Source organism: Sinohyriopsis cumingii, chromosome 18, assembly GCF_028554795.1.
Source record: "Sinohyriopsis cumingii isolate HCF-2022 chromosome 18, ASM2855479v2, whole genome shotgun sequence".
NCBI lineage: Eukaryota > Metazoa > Mollusca > Bivalvia > Unionida > Unionidae > Sinohyriopsis > Sinohyriopsis cumingii.
Genome location: NC_142978.1, coordinates 38566960 through 38583258, shown reverse-complemented (window position 1 = coordinate 38583258; position 16299 = coordinate 38566960). Strand labels below are relative to the sequence as shown.

At 34.7% G+C, this 16299-nt stretch overlaps 1 protein-coding gene across 3 annotated transcripts in view; it reads right to left on the bottom strand.

Annotated features, from left to right (window-relative positions):
• LOC149776435 (natural resistance-associated macrophage protein 2-like) overlaps positions 1 to 16299 on the bottom strand; it is a 117812-nt gene that overhangs the window by 77390 nt on the left and 24123 nt on the right. For all 3 annotated transcript variants that reach the window (XM_089940848.1, XM_089940847.1, XM_089940846.1), the window contains exons 2-4: positions 11499 to 11660; positions 4423 to 4545; positions 1302 to 1467 (exon numbers count right to left, since the gene is read on the bottom strand). In XM_089940848.1, the coding sequence (XP_089796974.1) occupies positions 1302 to 1467; positions 4423 to 4545; positions 11499 to 11648 (439 nt within the window). In that variant the 5' untranslated portion in view covers positions 11649 to 11660. The remainder of the gene's footprint in view (positions 1 to 1301; positions 1468 to 4422; positions 4546 to 11498; positions 11661 to 16299) is intronic.

The window sequence follows — 16299 nt, the reverse complement described above, 5'->3', positions numbered from 1 at the left end:
GCTTTGTACACATCAAAGATTGCCACATTCTGTAGGGCTTTGTACACATCAAAGATTGCAACATTCTGTAGGGCTTTGTACACATCAAAGATTGCCACATTCTGTAGGGCTTTGTACACATCAAAGATTGCTACATTCTGTAGGGCTTTGTACACAGCCTGCTGATTGCATTGCATAAGGGGCAAACAGCCATGTTTTGGGCTCACATTTTGAATGAGGATATTATCTACATAATGTGATCATCAAAACATAATGATGGTGCAACTTTGTGGACAGCGGTTTAAATGAAAATTCAGAAACTAGATGTGTCTGATGATCTGATTTGATGTCAAGCAAGAAATGTAATATAATGTATTGACTGATGTTTAAGTCATGCACACACTGGTGGGAGTATTGTTTTAATAATTTAAGGCAACTACCATTTGTTGTTTGCACATTTTAACACTTGTGTATTCTTCAGCCTGGGTTCATGTGAAGTTTAATCCATGAAATAAAATATCTATAAATATTAAAAATTTGACAAAGGCAGATCCATGAATTTAAGTACACATTAAAATGTCATTTCAACATAATCACAAAAATTTTTATGCATGCAAATAATTAAGATAGAGACCAAGACATAACCTTTGACCATTTGACCCCAAACCTAATGTGTAAGTCATCCACAAACTTTCTGTCAAGGTACATGGTCACAAAATAATTATTTTTGCAGAAATCATTTTTTTTTTTCTGTGACAATGACCTTTGAGTGTTTGACCCCCAAATCAACAGGCTTCTTCCTTATTTCAAGCACAAACCATCCACACAGTTTGGTAACTACAGATGGTAGAAAACTTGTTTTTATGCAAAAACACTTTCCTTTATTCAGTCATTGCAACTATGAACTCCAATTTCTGACACCAAAACTGAAAGGGTTCTTTCTTACTCAAAGAGTGACCCATACACAAAGTTTGGAAACTCAAGTTATTGTGTACAAACTATTTTTCCTGGAATGAGGAACCTAAAAATAATTCTTATCACATGGACTGTCACCAAATGGGCAATCTATGAACAAGCCCGGTTTATTTACATCCTGCAGTTTATGAGATGAGTGGATAGTTAAAAACAGATGGACTGACAGATGGACGTTATCACAGTAAAACAGTGATCATAGTAGGTACCTAAACTAACCTTCAAATAATTCCTGTTGTTTGATTTCACATGAAAGACAAATTAATTCAGTTAAAATGTTGTAGACATAGGTGAAAGTCTCATTTAAACAGATAAATGTCTGCTGCCTTATTTGCAAGAAATGTCATTACCAATAACTGCTATCTCCACCATTATCCAGAGAATAAAGCGGGGCACCTTAGGGTAAAGCTTGGCAGACACTTCTGCCAAATGCATTCCCGTTACAACCCCCAATCTGGCAGACAGTCGCTGCATAAGCAACCCTAGAAATGTTGCTGACATGAGCACCCATAACAACTGAAAAGTGGAAAAAGAATTATTGTAAGTCTTAGCATAAAATCTGCAATTTTGGGATGTATGTTATGTGATTTGGATTTTAAATGTAGCTTTAGCAATTTCTCAGTCATATCACTACAATGTCTGCAGTGTGACAGTTTATAGTAAAGTCTTGCACTGAGGTTTCATGCTGCAGACATGTAGCATCATGTTCCACCTGGTCATATTATCCTGACACCAGGCTGACCAGTCCTAACACTAACCTCTTAGCAGTAGATGCTAGTGATTTAGGAAGTAAACATCATGAATATATATTACTTATGGTAATGACTTTAATGTGACATTAGTCCATCACTGAGTCAGAAACAAAATTCAAATTGCAAACAGGTTGACTGTGATGTGACATTAGTCTATCACCTACACTTATGGTAATGACTTTAATTGACATTAGTCCATCATTGAGTCAGAAACAAAATTCAAACTGCAAACAGGTTGACTGTGATGTGACATTACTCCATCACCGACACTTAATGGTAATTACTTTAATGTGGCATTAGTCCATCACTGAGTCAGAAACAAAATTCAAACTGCAAACAGGTTGACTGTGATGTGACATTAGTCCATCACCGACACTTAATGTAATTACTTTAATGTGACATTAGTCCATCACTGACACTTATGGTAATGACTTTAATGTGACATTAGTCCATCACCAAGTCAGAAACAAATTTAAATTGCAAACAGATCGACTGTCATGGATTTGTGAACATTTAAGTATTCTAAATTATTATGACTGGCCAGTACATAGAATTAATTAGATGTACATAAATGACCTAATTGATTTAACTGAGTAATGACCATAGTACACCCTAAACATGCTTGTAATTGTTTACATTCTATGCATCTCTTAATTTCAAAAGATGCAGACCCTGAAACCATAAAAACAAATTGATGTCATTTGCTAGTTTCCATATTATGATTCATACAGTTGCCAAACGGCTAATAGCTGAAAATGTTCACACAAATGCCAGGCCTAAGTCACACATTCAACCTCTATGTTCAACTAAGAGGTCAAAATATGCCAGGCCTAAGTCACACATTCAACCTCTATGTTCAACTAAGAGGTCAAAATATGCCAGGCCTGAGTCACACATTCAACCTCTATGTTCAACTAAGAGGTCAAAATATGCCAGGCCTGAGTCACACATTCAACCTCTATGTTCAACTAAGAGGTCAAAATATGCCAGGCCTAAGTCACACATTCAACCTCTATGTTCAACTAAGAGGTCAAAATATGCCAGGCCTGAGTCACACATTCAACCTCTATGTTCAACTAAGAGGTCAAAATATGCCAGGCCTGAGTCACACATTCAACCTCTATGTTCAACTAAGAGGTCAAAATATGCCAGGCCTGAGTCACACATTCAACCTCTATGTTCAACTAAGAGGTCAAAATATGCCAGGCCTAAGTCACACATTCAACCTCTATGTTCAACTAAGAGGTCAAAATGATATGTCAGTTATGTGTATTAAATGGGGTACAATGGGCATTCCCCATCTTTCAAGCTTAAATGATGACAGAAACCTATTATGCCATATGTCACCACCAACTTTATTTCTGATACAACGACAATTCCAAGATGGGTTCTGAACATCTTGGTCTTCCAAAGATGACTTAAGAAATTCCTTTATGAGAAATCAAAATATTTTAATATTTTCATACACTGATGACCTTACAGAATTACTTACTCTAAGAACCTTTTATAAGACTGTTGTCAGGAATCAAGAAGTCAACCCATGAAGTTATCTGAGATTTTGAAACTACATTATTTGATAATGAATAGTGCTAACTCCATATTTAGCCATGTTTTCTTTCATCCCCAAAGATTGTAACTGATCTAAGGACTGATTATAATGATGTGCCGATATTCTGAATATAAATTAGAAACGTTCCATCCAGTTTGACAAAAATTCCTAACATTTATCAAAATGTATGGAAAGCGAATTCTACATGATGTGTTAAGTATAACAATGCACTTCCATGTATACAGTTCTGATTTTGTTTACTTGATAATTCAGTTTATTTCCCTTCATCTGATATGGTCAGTTTTTGATTGCAAGAGCAATTAAATTGTACTAATATTTTACAGCTATTACTAAGTAGTACCAAATGTGATTTAAATTTAATCAATGGTACACATAACCAAACCCATGTCAAATCAAATGGCAATCACTGAGCCATCATTAATTGTGGCCATGCAACCGCAGTCAAGGTTCCTTGACCATATTGTTTTGACTGCATTTGCAGGCTTATATTAATGCATACTGGTATTTTATGTTTGATATAATTCATTACTGTGTCATTCTGTGTGAAACTGTATAGCAGAACTGTTAATCAGCCAGGAGACTAAAGAGGTGAGTTGTTGTTGTTGTAGGGTTTAATGCCATTTTTCAGCACACTGGCTATACATGGCAGCCAGTGTTAATGGTGGAGGAAGAACCTGGGAAAACCCCAGAAAGAACCACCGACCCATGAGAAGCTACTGGCAAGCTTTCTCACATACCCACATTGGTTGAATCCAAGAATCAAACCCACGCAGACAGAGGTGAGATGGCACTGATCTGTAACAGAGTGCGCTTTAGACCACTCGGCCACTCGGGGCTCCTAACGAGGTGAGACCAAACATGCCATGTGTAACAATTTTCATGGACACTGATACATTAATTGAATTAAAGGTCTTATAACAAGCTTTTAAAATACAGTACATATGTAGTGCACATGTAAATGCTAAGGTGTCGTGAAAGATCAAGAAATATTTGTTTTCTTAGCTTGCAATTTACTTGAAATACTTTTCTTACAAAGTCTGTTCCAAATTAGGAAGTGATGTATGTACAGTGTTTCTGCTGATTAAAGGGTCCCAATATTGTTTACAGCATGTGACTAGTTGCTATGGAAATCAGTGAGGTCTAACTGACCTTGAACTGTGCCAAAGACCCTGATCGAAGGTCAGATTCAATGTTTCCAGGGTCAAGGTATGCAATGCTCATCAGAAATCCAGGTCCAGTGAAGGCCCATAGCTTTCTTAAGCTGAACTTGTACTGAAAAAGAAATGCAATAAATTAAATTGTAAATACAGTACTCCCTTATTATAAGCTCCCTCAGTATCGGATAGTTCCTTTAATAAGACGGGTATGTTTAAGGATCCCATAATTTAATAGTGATTATATAGAAAATACTTCATTATAGTCCATAATTTAGTAGTGATTATATAGAATATACTTCATTATAAGGTAATTACATAATAATAATAATAGTGATACTACCAGTATATAGGAAATACTTAATTCTAAGGTAATTACAAAATAATAATAATAATAATAATACATGCAATATTAGTGATAGTATATAGAAAATACTTATAAGATTATTACATAATATAGTTATATTATGTAGGAAATACTTCATTATAAGACAAGTATATAATAATAATAATAATAATAATAAGGAAATACATCAGTACAAGGTAGTTGCATAATAATAGTGATATTATACAGGAAACACATCAAAATAAGGTAATTACACAGACAAGGTCAATTACTTTAATGAATCCCATGAGCAGCAATTGACAGGGTACTGTATGAGGCTTTGGTCATGCTGCTTACCACATGACATGAATTTGATTTTGAAAAATATACCTGTTGTTTGTTTGAAAAAAAAACATTTACCCGATAGAGGTAATTATTCCATTGCTGATGCAATCTTTAATGGAACTGCAATAATATTAGATGCTATTATATGTTTATTTTTTAAAGAGTTAAGGGACCAAGTAAAAATGATAACACAATGAATATGAATGGTATTGACTGTGTACAGAAGGACAGATTCACGTAAAACTTTATACAATTTAGCAGCATGAAATAGTATCTATTTCTGTCATGCACACTTCTTCTGTGAAACATAAAACTATCATTCCATGCACTACAGCTCAGTATGAGATGTGCCTCAACTAGGATATAACTCCAATGATGTGCCACTTTAAATCCCTGTGACTTTCACTGCATGTTCCAGAAACCACCTACCTCCCAAGAACTCATCTCCACTCACTGACAGTGACCCAGAGACCATAATACAGTATATATCACAAATATGATGCATTTTCTTGGTTTGACTGCATACTGTATACAGAGTTTGGAAAGGAAATATCTGGCAAGGGTATCGTAAATTGAACATTATATGCAGCCCAATTTTACTAGAAGTCGAAGTAAAGAACTTAGATCTGTGTACAAAAATTACTATTTATTTTCTTCAGTCATAGTGATATTTACTTTTAACCTTTTGACCCCAAAATCAATCGGCTTCTTACTTACCTCATGTATAAACAAACCCAAACATTTGGTCCAGGTCTGAATGCAAGATTCCATATACTAATTTAAATATTTTATATAAATAGTATGTCCTATATACTGTATAAAATATGTGGAACAAAAACTCTACAAACAAGCTTAAGAACATCAACCCCAAAATTGGAGAGGTACATTCCTCAAATAAAACATATGAGAGATTGAGTGGTACTGTGCCAATCCCATAATGCATACCTGACTCATGCATGCCTCCTGATTGGTCAATATCAACCTGAGTGCATATCCTGCCAGTCTCCACTTACGGAGAAACACCTTCTTGCAGAGTAAAATGTATCATTTACTGTCATTAAGGTAATTTCATAAGAATGCATTTTTTTCAACTCTAATGAGTACATGTATATTGTTTCCTTCAGTTTTATGTTTGGTCATAAAGGAGAGAAAAAAATCTAATACCATATATGTATCTGCAAATATACTTCACAACCCATCCACAAAAAAAGAAGACGTCATGTATGTAAGTACAAATATACTTCACAACCCATCCAAAATAAAAAGACGTCATGTATGTATGTACAAATATACCTCATAACCCATCCAAAATAAAAAGATGATGCCATGCATGTATGTACAAATATACTTAACAACCCATCCAAAATAAAAAGATGATGCCATGTATGTACAAATATACTTAACAACCCATCCAAAATAAAAAGATGATGCCATGCATGTATGTACAAATATACTTAACAACCCATCCAAAATAAAAAGATGATGCCATGCATGTATGTACAAATATACTTCACAACCCATCCAAAATAAAAAAGATGATGCCATGCATGTATGTACAAATATACTTAACAACCCATCCAAAATAAAAAGATGATGCCATGCATGTATGTACAAATATACTTAACAACCCATCCAAAATAAAAAGATGATGCCATGCATGTATGTACAAATATACTTAACAACCCATCCAAAATAAAAAGATGATGCCATGCATGTATGTACAAAATACTTTACAACCCATCCAAAATAAAAAGATGCCATGCATGTATGTACAAATATACTTCACAACCCATCCAAAATAAAAAGATGATGCCATGCATGTATGTACAAATATACTTCACAACCCATCCAAAATAAAAAGATGATGCCATGCATGTATGTACAAATATACTTAACAACCCATCCAAAATAAAAAGATGATGCCATGCATGTATGTACAAAATACTTAACAACCCATCCAAAATAAAAAGATGATGCCATGCATGTATGTACAAATATACTTCACAACCCATCCAAAATAAAAAGATGATGCCATGCATGTATGTACAAATATACTTAACAACCCATCCAAAATAAAAAGATGATGCCATGCATGTATGTACAAATATACTTAACAACCCATCCAAAGTAAAAAAGATGATGCCATGCATGTATGTACAAAATACTTTACAACCCATCCAAAATAAAAAGATGATGCCATGCATGTATGTACAAAATACTTTACAACCCATCCAAAATAAAAAGATGATGCCATGCATGTATGTACAAATATACTTAACAACCCATCCAAAATAAAAAGATGATGCCATGCATGTATGTACAAAATACTTAACAACCCATCCAAAATAAAAAGATGATGCCATGCATGTATGTACAAATATACTTCACAACCCATCCAAAATAAAAAAGATGATGCCATGCATGTATGTACAAATATACTTAACAACCCATCCAAAATAAAAAGATGATGCCATGCATGTATGTACAAAATACTTAACAACCCATCCAAAATAAAAAGATGATGCCATGCATGTATGTACAAATATACTTAACAACCCATCCAAAATAAAAAGATGATGCCATGCATGTATGTACAAAATACTTAACAACCCATCCAAAATAAAAAGATGATGCCATGCATGTATGTACAAATATACTTCACAACCCATCCAAAATAAAAAAGATGATGCCATGCATGTATGTACAAATATACTTAACAACCCATCCAAAATAAAAAGATGATGCCATGCATGTATGTACAAAATACTTAACAACCCATCCAAAATAAAAAGATGATGCCATGCATGTATGTACAAATATACTTCACAACCCATCCAAAATAAAAAAGATGATGCCATGCATGTATGTACAAATATACTTAACAACCCATCCAAAATAAAAAGATGATGCCATGCATGTATGTACAAATATACTTAACAACCCATCCAAAATAAAAAAGATGATGCCATGCATGTATGTACAAATATACTTCACAACCCATCCAAAATAAAAAGATGATGCCATGCATGTATGTACAAAATACTTTACAACCCATCCAAAATAAAAAGATGATGCCATGCATGTATGTACAAAATACTTTACAACCCATCCAAAATAAAAAGATGATGCCATGCATGTATGTACAAATATACTTAACAACCCATCCAAAATAAAAAGATGATGCCATGCATGTATGTACAAATATACTTAACAACCCATCCAAAATAAAAAAGATGATGCCATGCATGTATGTACAAATATACTTAACAACCCATCCAAAATAAAAAGATGATGCCATGCATGTATGTACAAAATACTTCACAACCCATCCAAAATAAAAAAGATGATGCCATGCATGTATGTACAAAATACTTCACAACCCATCCAAAATAAAAAAGATGATGCCATGTATGTATGTACAAATATAGTTCACAACCCATCCAAAATAAAAAGATGATGCCATGCATGTATGTACAAATATACTTAACAACCCATCCAAAATAAAAAGATGATGCCATGCATGTATGTACAAATATACTTAACAACCCATCCAAAATAAAAAGATGATGCCATGCATGTATGTACAATGTACTTCAACAACCCATCCAAAATAAAAAGATGATGCCATGTATGTATGTACAAATGTACTTCAACAACCCAACCAAAAGAAAAAAGATGATGCCAAGCTATGTCTACACAATTTTCAACACTGTAAATATTGTATTCACTATAACAATACAAGCAAACCAGACTTATATATTAAGATACAAAAAATTCAGAAATTTCACAAAATAAATTAGAACAATTAAGATCAAATAATTATAAGTCTTTGTTTCCCAAAAATCTGCAAAAACATCATTTTCATCCTTTCAAAGCAAAAAAAAAATGAAGTGATTTGCTGATAAAAGCACAATCCAATGAACATGCTCCACACTGGAAACTAAATTCACAGTTTCCATTATTGGACATTTTCGCATATTTTATGCCTGACTTCTCTAAGACATGCAAAATTGTACCGCCAAATGGTCTAGGGACTTTTCTTTCTTGTACCTATACACCCAAATATTAAACCCCTGTCATTCCTTCTGTTCTGAAATTCAATGCATTTCTGCCATCAAAGTCATAAATTGTGCTTAGAAATTGATTTGAAATACCCAATAGAAACAATGCTGTGTCATGTCCTGCTTAGTCACTACTGCCTTAAGTTGTTAACCTTTGTGAATGCTAGTAGGAGAATAACTGAATCTTATGTGTTAGTCATTGATTTAGGTACATCTTGCAAACTCAGCAAAATTATGTTTATTCCCAGCCTACCCATCTAATGTGACTACCATTCAGAAGGCTCACTGCAAGTTCTTGCTTTCTTGCTTTAAGAACAATGTGTACTTCACATCAGAACTCAAAGCAACAATACGACTAATACTGAATGCTGACATTGTATGGATTTTTAACATAGGTTTAAAAAAAATTCAGTCAAATCACTATGATGTCTGCAGTGTTATATAGTTATGTCTAGCACTGGGGCAGACATGTAGCATCATGTCCCACCCAGTCACATTATCCTGACACCTGACTGACCAGTCCTAACTCTAACCTCTTAATGCTGAGCACCTTGTGAGGCAGCTATTAGTACCATTTCTATATGTCTTTGGTATGACTCGGCTGGGGTTTGAAATCACAACCTGCCATATAATACACCAGCAGCTCTAGATCTATGCAGATTATTAAGAGTAATCACACAGAAAAAACAAAACAACAGACTCTGATATGCCAGTACATAATGTAATGGAAGATCTATGTTGTTTGTAGCTGGACTTACGAGAAAGTATATATTGTAAACCCATGGGTATAATAAAGGCACTGGTGTGAAGTTATAATGGTGACAATTCTCAGGATGCAAGGTCTACAAATCTTCAACATCAAAAGAGAAATTACTAACCCAATTTTCCATTCACTTTAATTACTACAGATAGTGCAAAATTGATAAAGGGAAGAGCATGACAATTGCTATTAGTAAGTATGCCATGTTTAACAGTCTAGATGACGTGGGTAACCTGACAGTACACAGTTTGCATGCATAATGATGTTACGGGCTTTTGTAATTACTCCTGTCAAAATTACTGTCAACCATCTCCTTGAAAATAAATGTATTTTTGTAGAGTCTGATTCCAAGAAACATTCTCATGCATAATGTTCCAAAAAGGTATTATACCATTTAAATTTTCCAAAAAATAAAATGAAATAAATAATAAGATGTTTTAGTAAAAATCTATTTTTGAGAAGGAAAGTAGAATTTTAATCATTACAGCAATTGACAAGAAAGAAATGGCATACAACCAATATTTGTTGGAAGGTACTACTTTAGAAACCCTCAATGAAATAAAATATTTAGGGGTCAAAATAACTAATGATCTGAAATTTCACCTTCAAATAGATTTAAACTGTCATCTTGCCCACAAAATATGAACAAACTAGCTTTCAAAGGTTTAGTTAGACCTAGTTATATGCCTGTACAGTTTTGGACCCCCATTCCCAGGTTTCAGAAGATGATGAAAATATCAAAAAGCAAGCAGCCAGGTTTGCTACAATTATGACTAAATGAGTTTATTTGGAAACCATTTTAAAAACATAGACTTAAAAAAAACAAAGCAAAAAATCCCTGCCATGATTTAATTTAAAAAAAGGAATCAGTAGAAATCAACATGAAGATACTAATGATACATGCACATGAAATGATAGCTAGAAATTTAGCTCTTCCCCAAAACAACAAAGACTGGAATCAGTTACCACAAATATTAAGGATAACCCAAAACAACCAAAGATTGGAATTAGTTACCACAAATACTAAACATAACCCAAAACAACAAAGTTTGAAATTAGTCACCACAAATATTAAACATAACCCAAAACAACCAAAGACTGGAATTAGTTACCACGTTATTAAACATAACTGCTGAATCCTCAGAAAATCATGTTGAAAACTTTTCAACACTTAACACATTTTCTTTAAACAAACTTTTGGTCATAAAAGTTGATGCTGCTCAGTTCAAAAATGTCATTATGATGTACCCTCTAACCAATGAAGATCAAGTCAATTATTCCAGTGCCAGGCTTTTACAGGTTTAGTTTTGGGGTGTCAAAGAGCATGGGAATGAAGGAACACCTACAATTTTCATTTCATTCCTGCCCCTCTGAAAGGAACAAATATTTTTGCTCCCTATGTCTATCCATAAATTCCAAGTTACTTAAAGGGAATAATGTTCATTCATAAGGAACAGAGAACAATTCTTTTAGCCCTTGCCTCCACCCCCAACAAGACCCAAGATAAAATGTTTGGTGCCTTATCCATGAAACAGAACCAGAGCTGAGTTTGCAATATTTGGTTTAAATGACAGACTTACATCATCTATCCTTGGTATTGGAATCTGTTGATCGAAGTAAGTGGAAGCCACTGTACTGTTACATGAACTTGTATCAGAACCTGTTTTCTTCTTCTCATCTTCCTCCTCCTGTTCTGACTCAATCACTTCCATATCATTTCCTAGCATCATCTATCCCTTGTCCTACAAATATCAACCGGTGAAATCTTTTTAATCTGAGTCCTTGTTCTTCATTATTCATGTTAAATCCAATTACTGTAAAATACTAATGTCAAATCTTAAAATTGAAGAATACTAATGTCAAATCCTAAAATTGTAGAATACTAATGTCAAATCCTAAAATTGTAGAATACTAAAGTCAAATCCTAAAATTGTAGAATACTAATGTCAAATCCTAATACTATAGAATATTAATGTCAAATCCTACCACTGTATAATACTAATGTCAAATCCAAATACTGTAGAATACTAATGTCAAATCCTAATATTGTAGAATACTAATGACAAATCCTAATACTGTATAATACTAATGACAAATCCTAATACTGTGTAATACTAATGTCAAATCCTAATACTATAAAATACTAATGTCAAATCCTAATACTGTACAATACTATTGTCAAATACTAATACTGTACAATACTAATGTCAAATCCTAATATTGTAGAATACTAATAACAAATCCTAATACTGTATAATACTAATGTCAAATCCTAATACTGTACAATACTAATGTCAAATCCTAGTACTGTACAATACTAACATCAAATCCTAATACTGTAGAATACTAATGTCAAATACAAATACTGTAGAATATCACTGAAACAGAGAAGGATGAAGAAAAAAAAGAAAATTATAACTCATTTACGCCAGGTACAGCATTGCCTGTTATTTCTGCAAGAGCTCAATCTCCACATTCTCTGAGGCAATGCTAGAATAACATCTCCTACTAATAGGCCTGACATCATGATGGAAAACAATCTACATTTCAAATCAATTTCAGTTAATACCTGATCAAAAAAGCAAAATTCTATAAATGCTTCACACAATTTATATTTACTGTAAAGGAGACCAAATTCTTGCACATTATTTGCAGATTTCCAATTTTTTCCAAACGAATTTAATGAAAACCCCATTGAGAGTAATAGATTGTTTACTGTAATGACACTAACCCATTGCAAAGGGATGTAACTTTCACATCACCTTGTAGACTGTGTTGAGGTTCCACTGTACAATATATCTTCTACAGGGTTAAATACAAAAAGAAAATATGAGTATTGAAATTCAACCTATTGGATCAAATATCATTTAATGAAGAATCTAGGAATGCTTATGTTGTCATAAAATTGGTTTTATTTATGCAATCAAATGTTTCTGGTATCTATCGGCAGTATCACTACCTCAGGGTAACAAATGCAAAATGATGTGTTCTGAATGAAATTCCAGTCACAGAATGCAAAAAAGATTCACAAACTTTTGTTATGAAATTGAAAAGTTTAGTTTTTTGGATTTTCTTCAGAGTTCATCTAGATAATAGCAAATTATGTATATGAAGGTATTTAAATTTCCTTAAGAATATGGTGTAGGAAACTTTGTCAGAAGATGAAGAGGACAGAAATACTGATTTTGGCAATTTCGGAAGCATTGCTGCCATTTTACAAGTTGAAACAGTGATGGAGAATTTCTCTAAGTTCATAAGAGATGAAAAAGTTCCAGGTTTTGGCAGCTGTCACTGCAAATTCTGAACCTTAAGCATATGATACAAGTGAAAGAAAGTGAAACTTGATTGGGGTATATATTGGCACACTCCCCACCAAAAAAATTAAGTATACAAGCAATGTGTAGCAGTCGGCATGCTCCAAGTGAACTATCTACTAGGAAAAACATTCACATTCAGATCAGATTGCATTCAAACTCCAAAACAGTCAACAAACTGCTCACAAAGATATCAAATTCTGACTAAGTTAATAAATAGCCAATCTTGTTGATTCCAGTAGGTGGCACTTAGGTAACATGTAAATGATAGTGAGTTATCACTCAGCCAAAAGTTAGCCGAGGTTTGACAAGCTGTTAACTGTAATTGTTTCAAGAATCCTTAATCCACACCCGGAATTTAGTCTTATACTTTAAATCAAACTGTCAGCAAATAAATGAAAAAATTGTTGCATCTGTAACCTCTTTCTCAAAAACATGCACCCCCCAAAATTCCACATGTAAGATTTCAGTAATGTTTTTTCCATTAGTTAAATTAACCATATTTTGCCAAACTTTAAACAATACAAAGTGTCAGTGCACAACACTTATAATACATTAACAAACATGGTAAAGAATATAACTTATTGAGAGGTAGAGAGAGAGAGATACAGAGAGAGACAGAGAGGTAGAGAGAGAGAGATACAGAGAGAGACAGAGAGGTAGAGAGAGAGAGATACAGAGAGAGACAGAGAGGTAGAGAGAGAGAGATACAGAGAGAGACAGAGAGGTAGAGAGAGAGAGATACAGAGAGAGACAGAGAGGTAGAGAGAGAGAGATACAGAGAGAGACAGACAGCACAGTAAAGAGTACCCGATTTTGCTGGAAAAAAGGACCATTGAGGGGGATTAATTTTAATTATTGCAGTGATATATCTTTTCCTGTCACTTGTCTTCAAAGCAATTAGTAACTGGATGTCTAGAATAAAAGAATAAAATATTCTGATTCCTGTCTGACCCCTTATTCCACAGAATACATGTACCTTATTTCTTTGACCTGGACCAAGACTGAAGGACATCAGTAAGGAGATGGAGGAGTGAGTTGTGCATTAACAGTATGCACATATTATGTATTTCAAATTAATTTAACTCCTCCCATCTCAAACTAAATTTTAATGCCAGTAATACATTATCTGCTATTACTGCATTGCTGATTTCACCAGCTTGGTGGGAGGTTGATGGCCTTAGATAAGCGATTTCTTATCATTGTTGTCAGCAGGATTTCCTTATGCTGACTGTAGGATGGTTTTACCATTAGCTACAGCTGGATGCAAAGTGTAAATACCCTCACCCTGGTGCATATTTTAACACAGATAAAGGGAAATTAATAGTGAAGGATTCAAAAATGCCCAAGATGCAGCAATATCCCCGATGTCATGAGCTTTGATTTTCATGAAAGAAAGTTCTCTCTCTGTCTTTTTCTCCTTCCTTTCTGCAAGAGATTGATCAGCTCTTTTAACAGTCTGAACAATTCACCTCAGGATGGCTGCTGCTGAAGTATCTCCTTTTCAAGGGGAAAAAGATGGTCAGGTCCCTTCAATTTTCATCCTGATTCTGCTTGATAGAAATGTAAAGCTCTAACTGGGTAAAGGAACAATTTTGATCATATCCAGCATGGACATAATTGAGACTGGAAATTTCAACAAGAACATGAGTAAAACAAAGTAACTGATTCTTGGCTAAAAATCCCAGGTGGCAAACAAAAGTGACTGAATCACAGTTAACATTCAAATGTAAAAAATCCTTTTCCACTGACAAAGCATGGACTTCACTCCTCCATGTAAATCCTAGGGAGAGGAGGAAGACTCTTTTAAGGGTAAAATTCTTGAAGGAAGCCTCACTCAAAGGTTCATAAGAATGTTTAGATAGTGTCGACCAAAAGAACATGAGAGGTTCCAACTCAGTATTACTGAGCAAGACTGGTCTTGGGAGCTGATAGTACCTAATCAGTTCTGAAAGAGTCATGGATACTGATCAGTCTTTTCTTCAGCAGTGAAAGGGGGAGCAGAGAGGATGAATGCAATTACTGCTTCACCATCTGACATCTTAAAACTTAAAGCTTGGTTGCCTTTTAGCCTGAGTGATGCATCTGGCATCCTCTGTTTGAAAACTGGACACAGTAGAATGTCCATTTTGAGCCAGGCATGAAGTTGTGGGATTTGAGAAGTTTTAAGCACAAAGGACCCTCTCTGATGCAACCGTTGATTCCTACTCAGCAGTATATCCCTGGGATTATTGAACCATGATCTCTGATGCCACCCAGGGGACCTATCAGCACAAGCTGTGGCTTGACAGTCAATCACACCTCAGACTAAAAGCATCCATTGCTCATGTCCTCTGGTCAGGCACTGGAGAGACAGAAAAGTGAAGGTTGTTGTTCAGTTCTGCCACACACAAGCCTACCACTTGCACTCTCCACAGATGAAAAATTATCTCCAAACTGAAGACTATCCTAGCCTCCAAACACCCCAAAGGCTTTGGACATAGATCTTGACACAGTAGGCAGTAAACCTAAAGTATTGCTTTATCAAAAGTGAAGATCCTACAAGGCCAGACCTGGTGTCAAACTGACCTGTTGAGAAGGATTAGATATGATAGGGTCTTCCAGTCACTCAGCTACACAAGTGCTGGTGAATTCCCTACAATGGGAAGCGTAAAAGATCTCTCCCTCAAAGATCTGCCCTTAGTGAAAGTGGGCAACTTCCTAACTCCAGACACCTCTCTCACTGAAGCAGGTGACGTTCATACACAAGCAAGTACCATAGACCCCTGCTGGGAACAGAAGGGGTCCACCTGAAAAGAAAAGGAAGAGGTGGGACCCTTTTCTAGGCCTTGCAACTTTCCATCAAGTAAAACACCTCCTTGGGCGACAAACAACAATTAGGGCAACTGTGCATACATATGCCACACATGCAAGACACATGGAGTGTGTTTCATGCTGCCTTTTCATGCCCACCCATGACAATATCCTCATGCTTTATGAAAACTGAAAGGAAAGTATATATACACACCAATAAACTGGAACAAAAAAAGGTTACCCTGACACCAGTTACTATTAGAGAGATGAAACA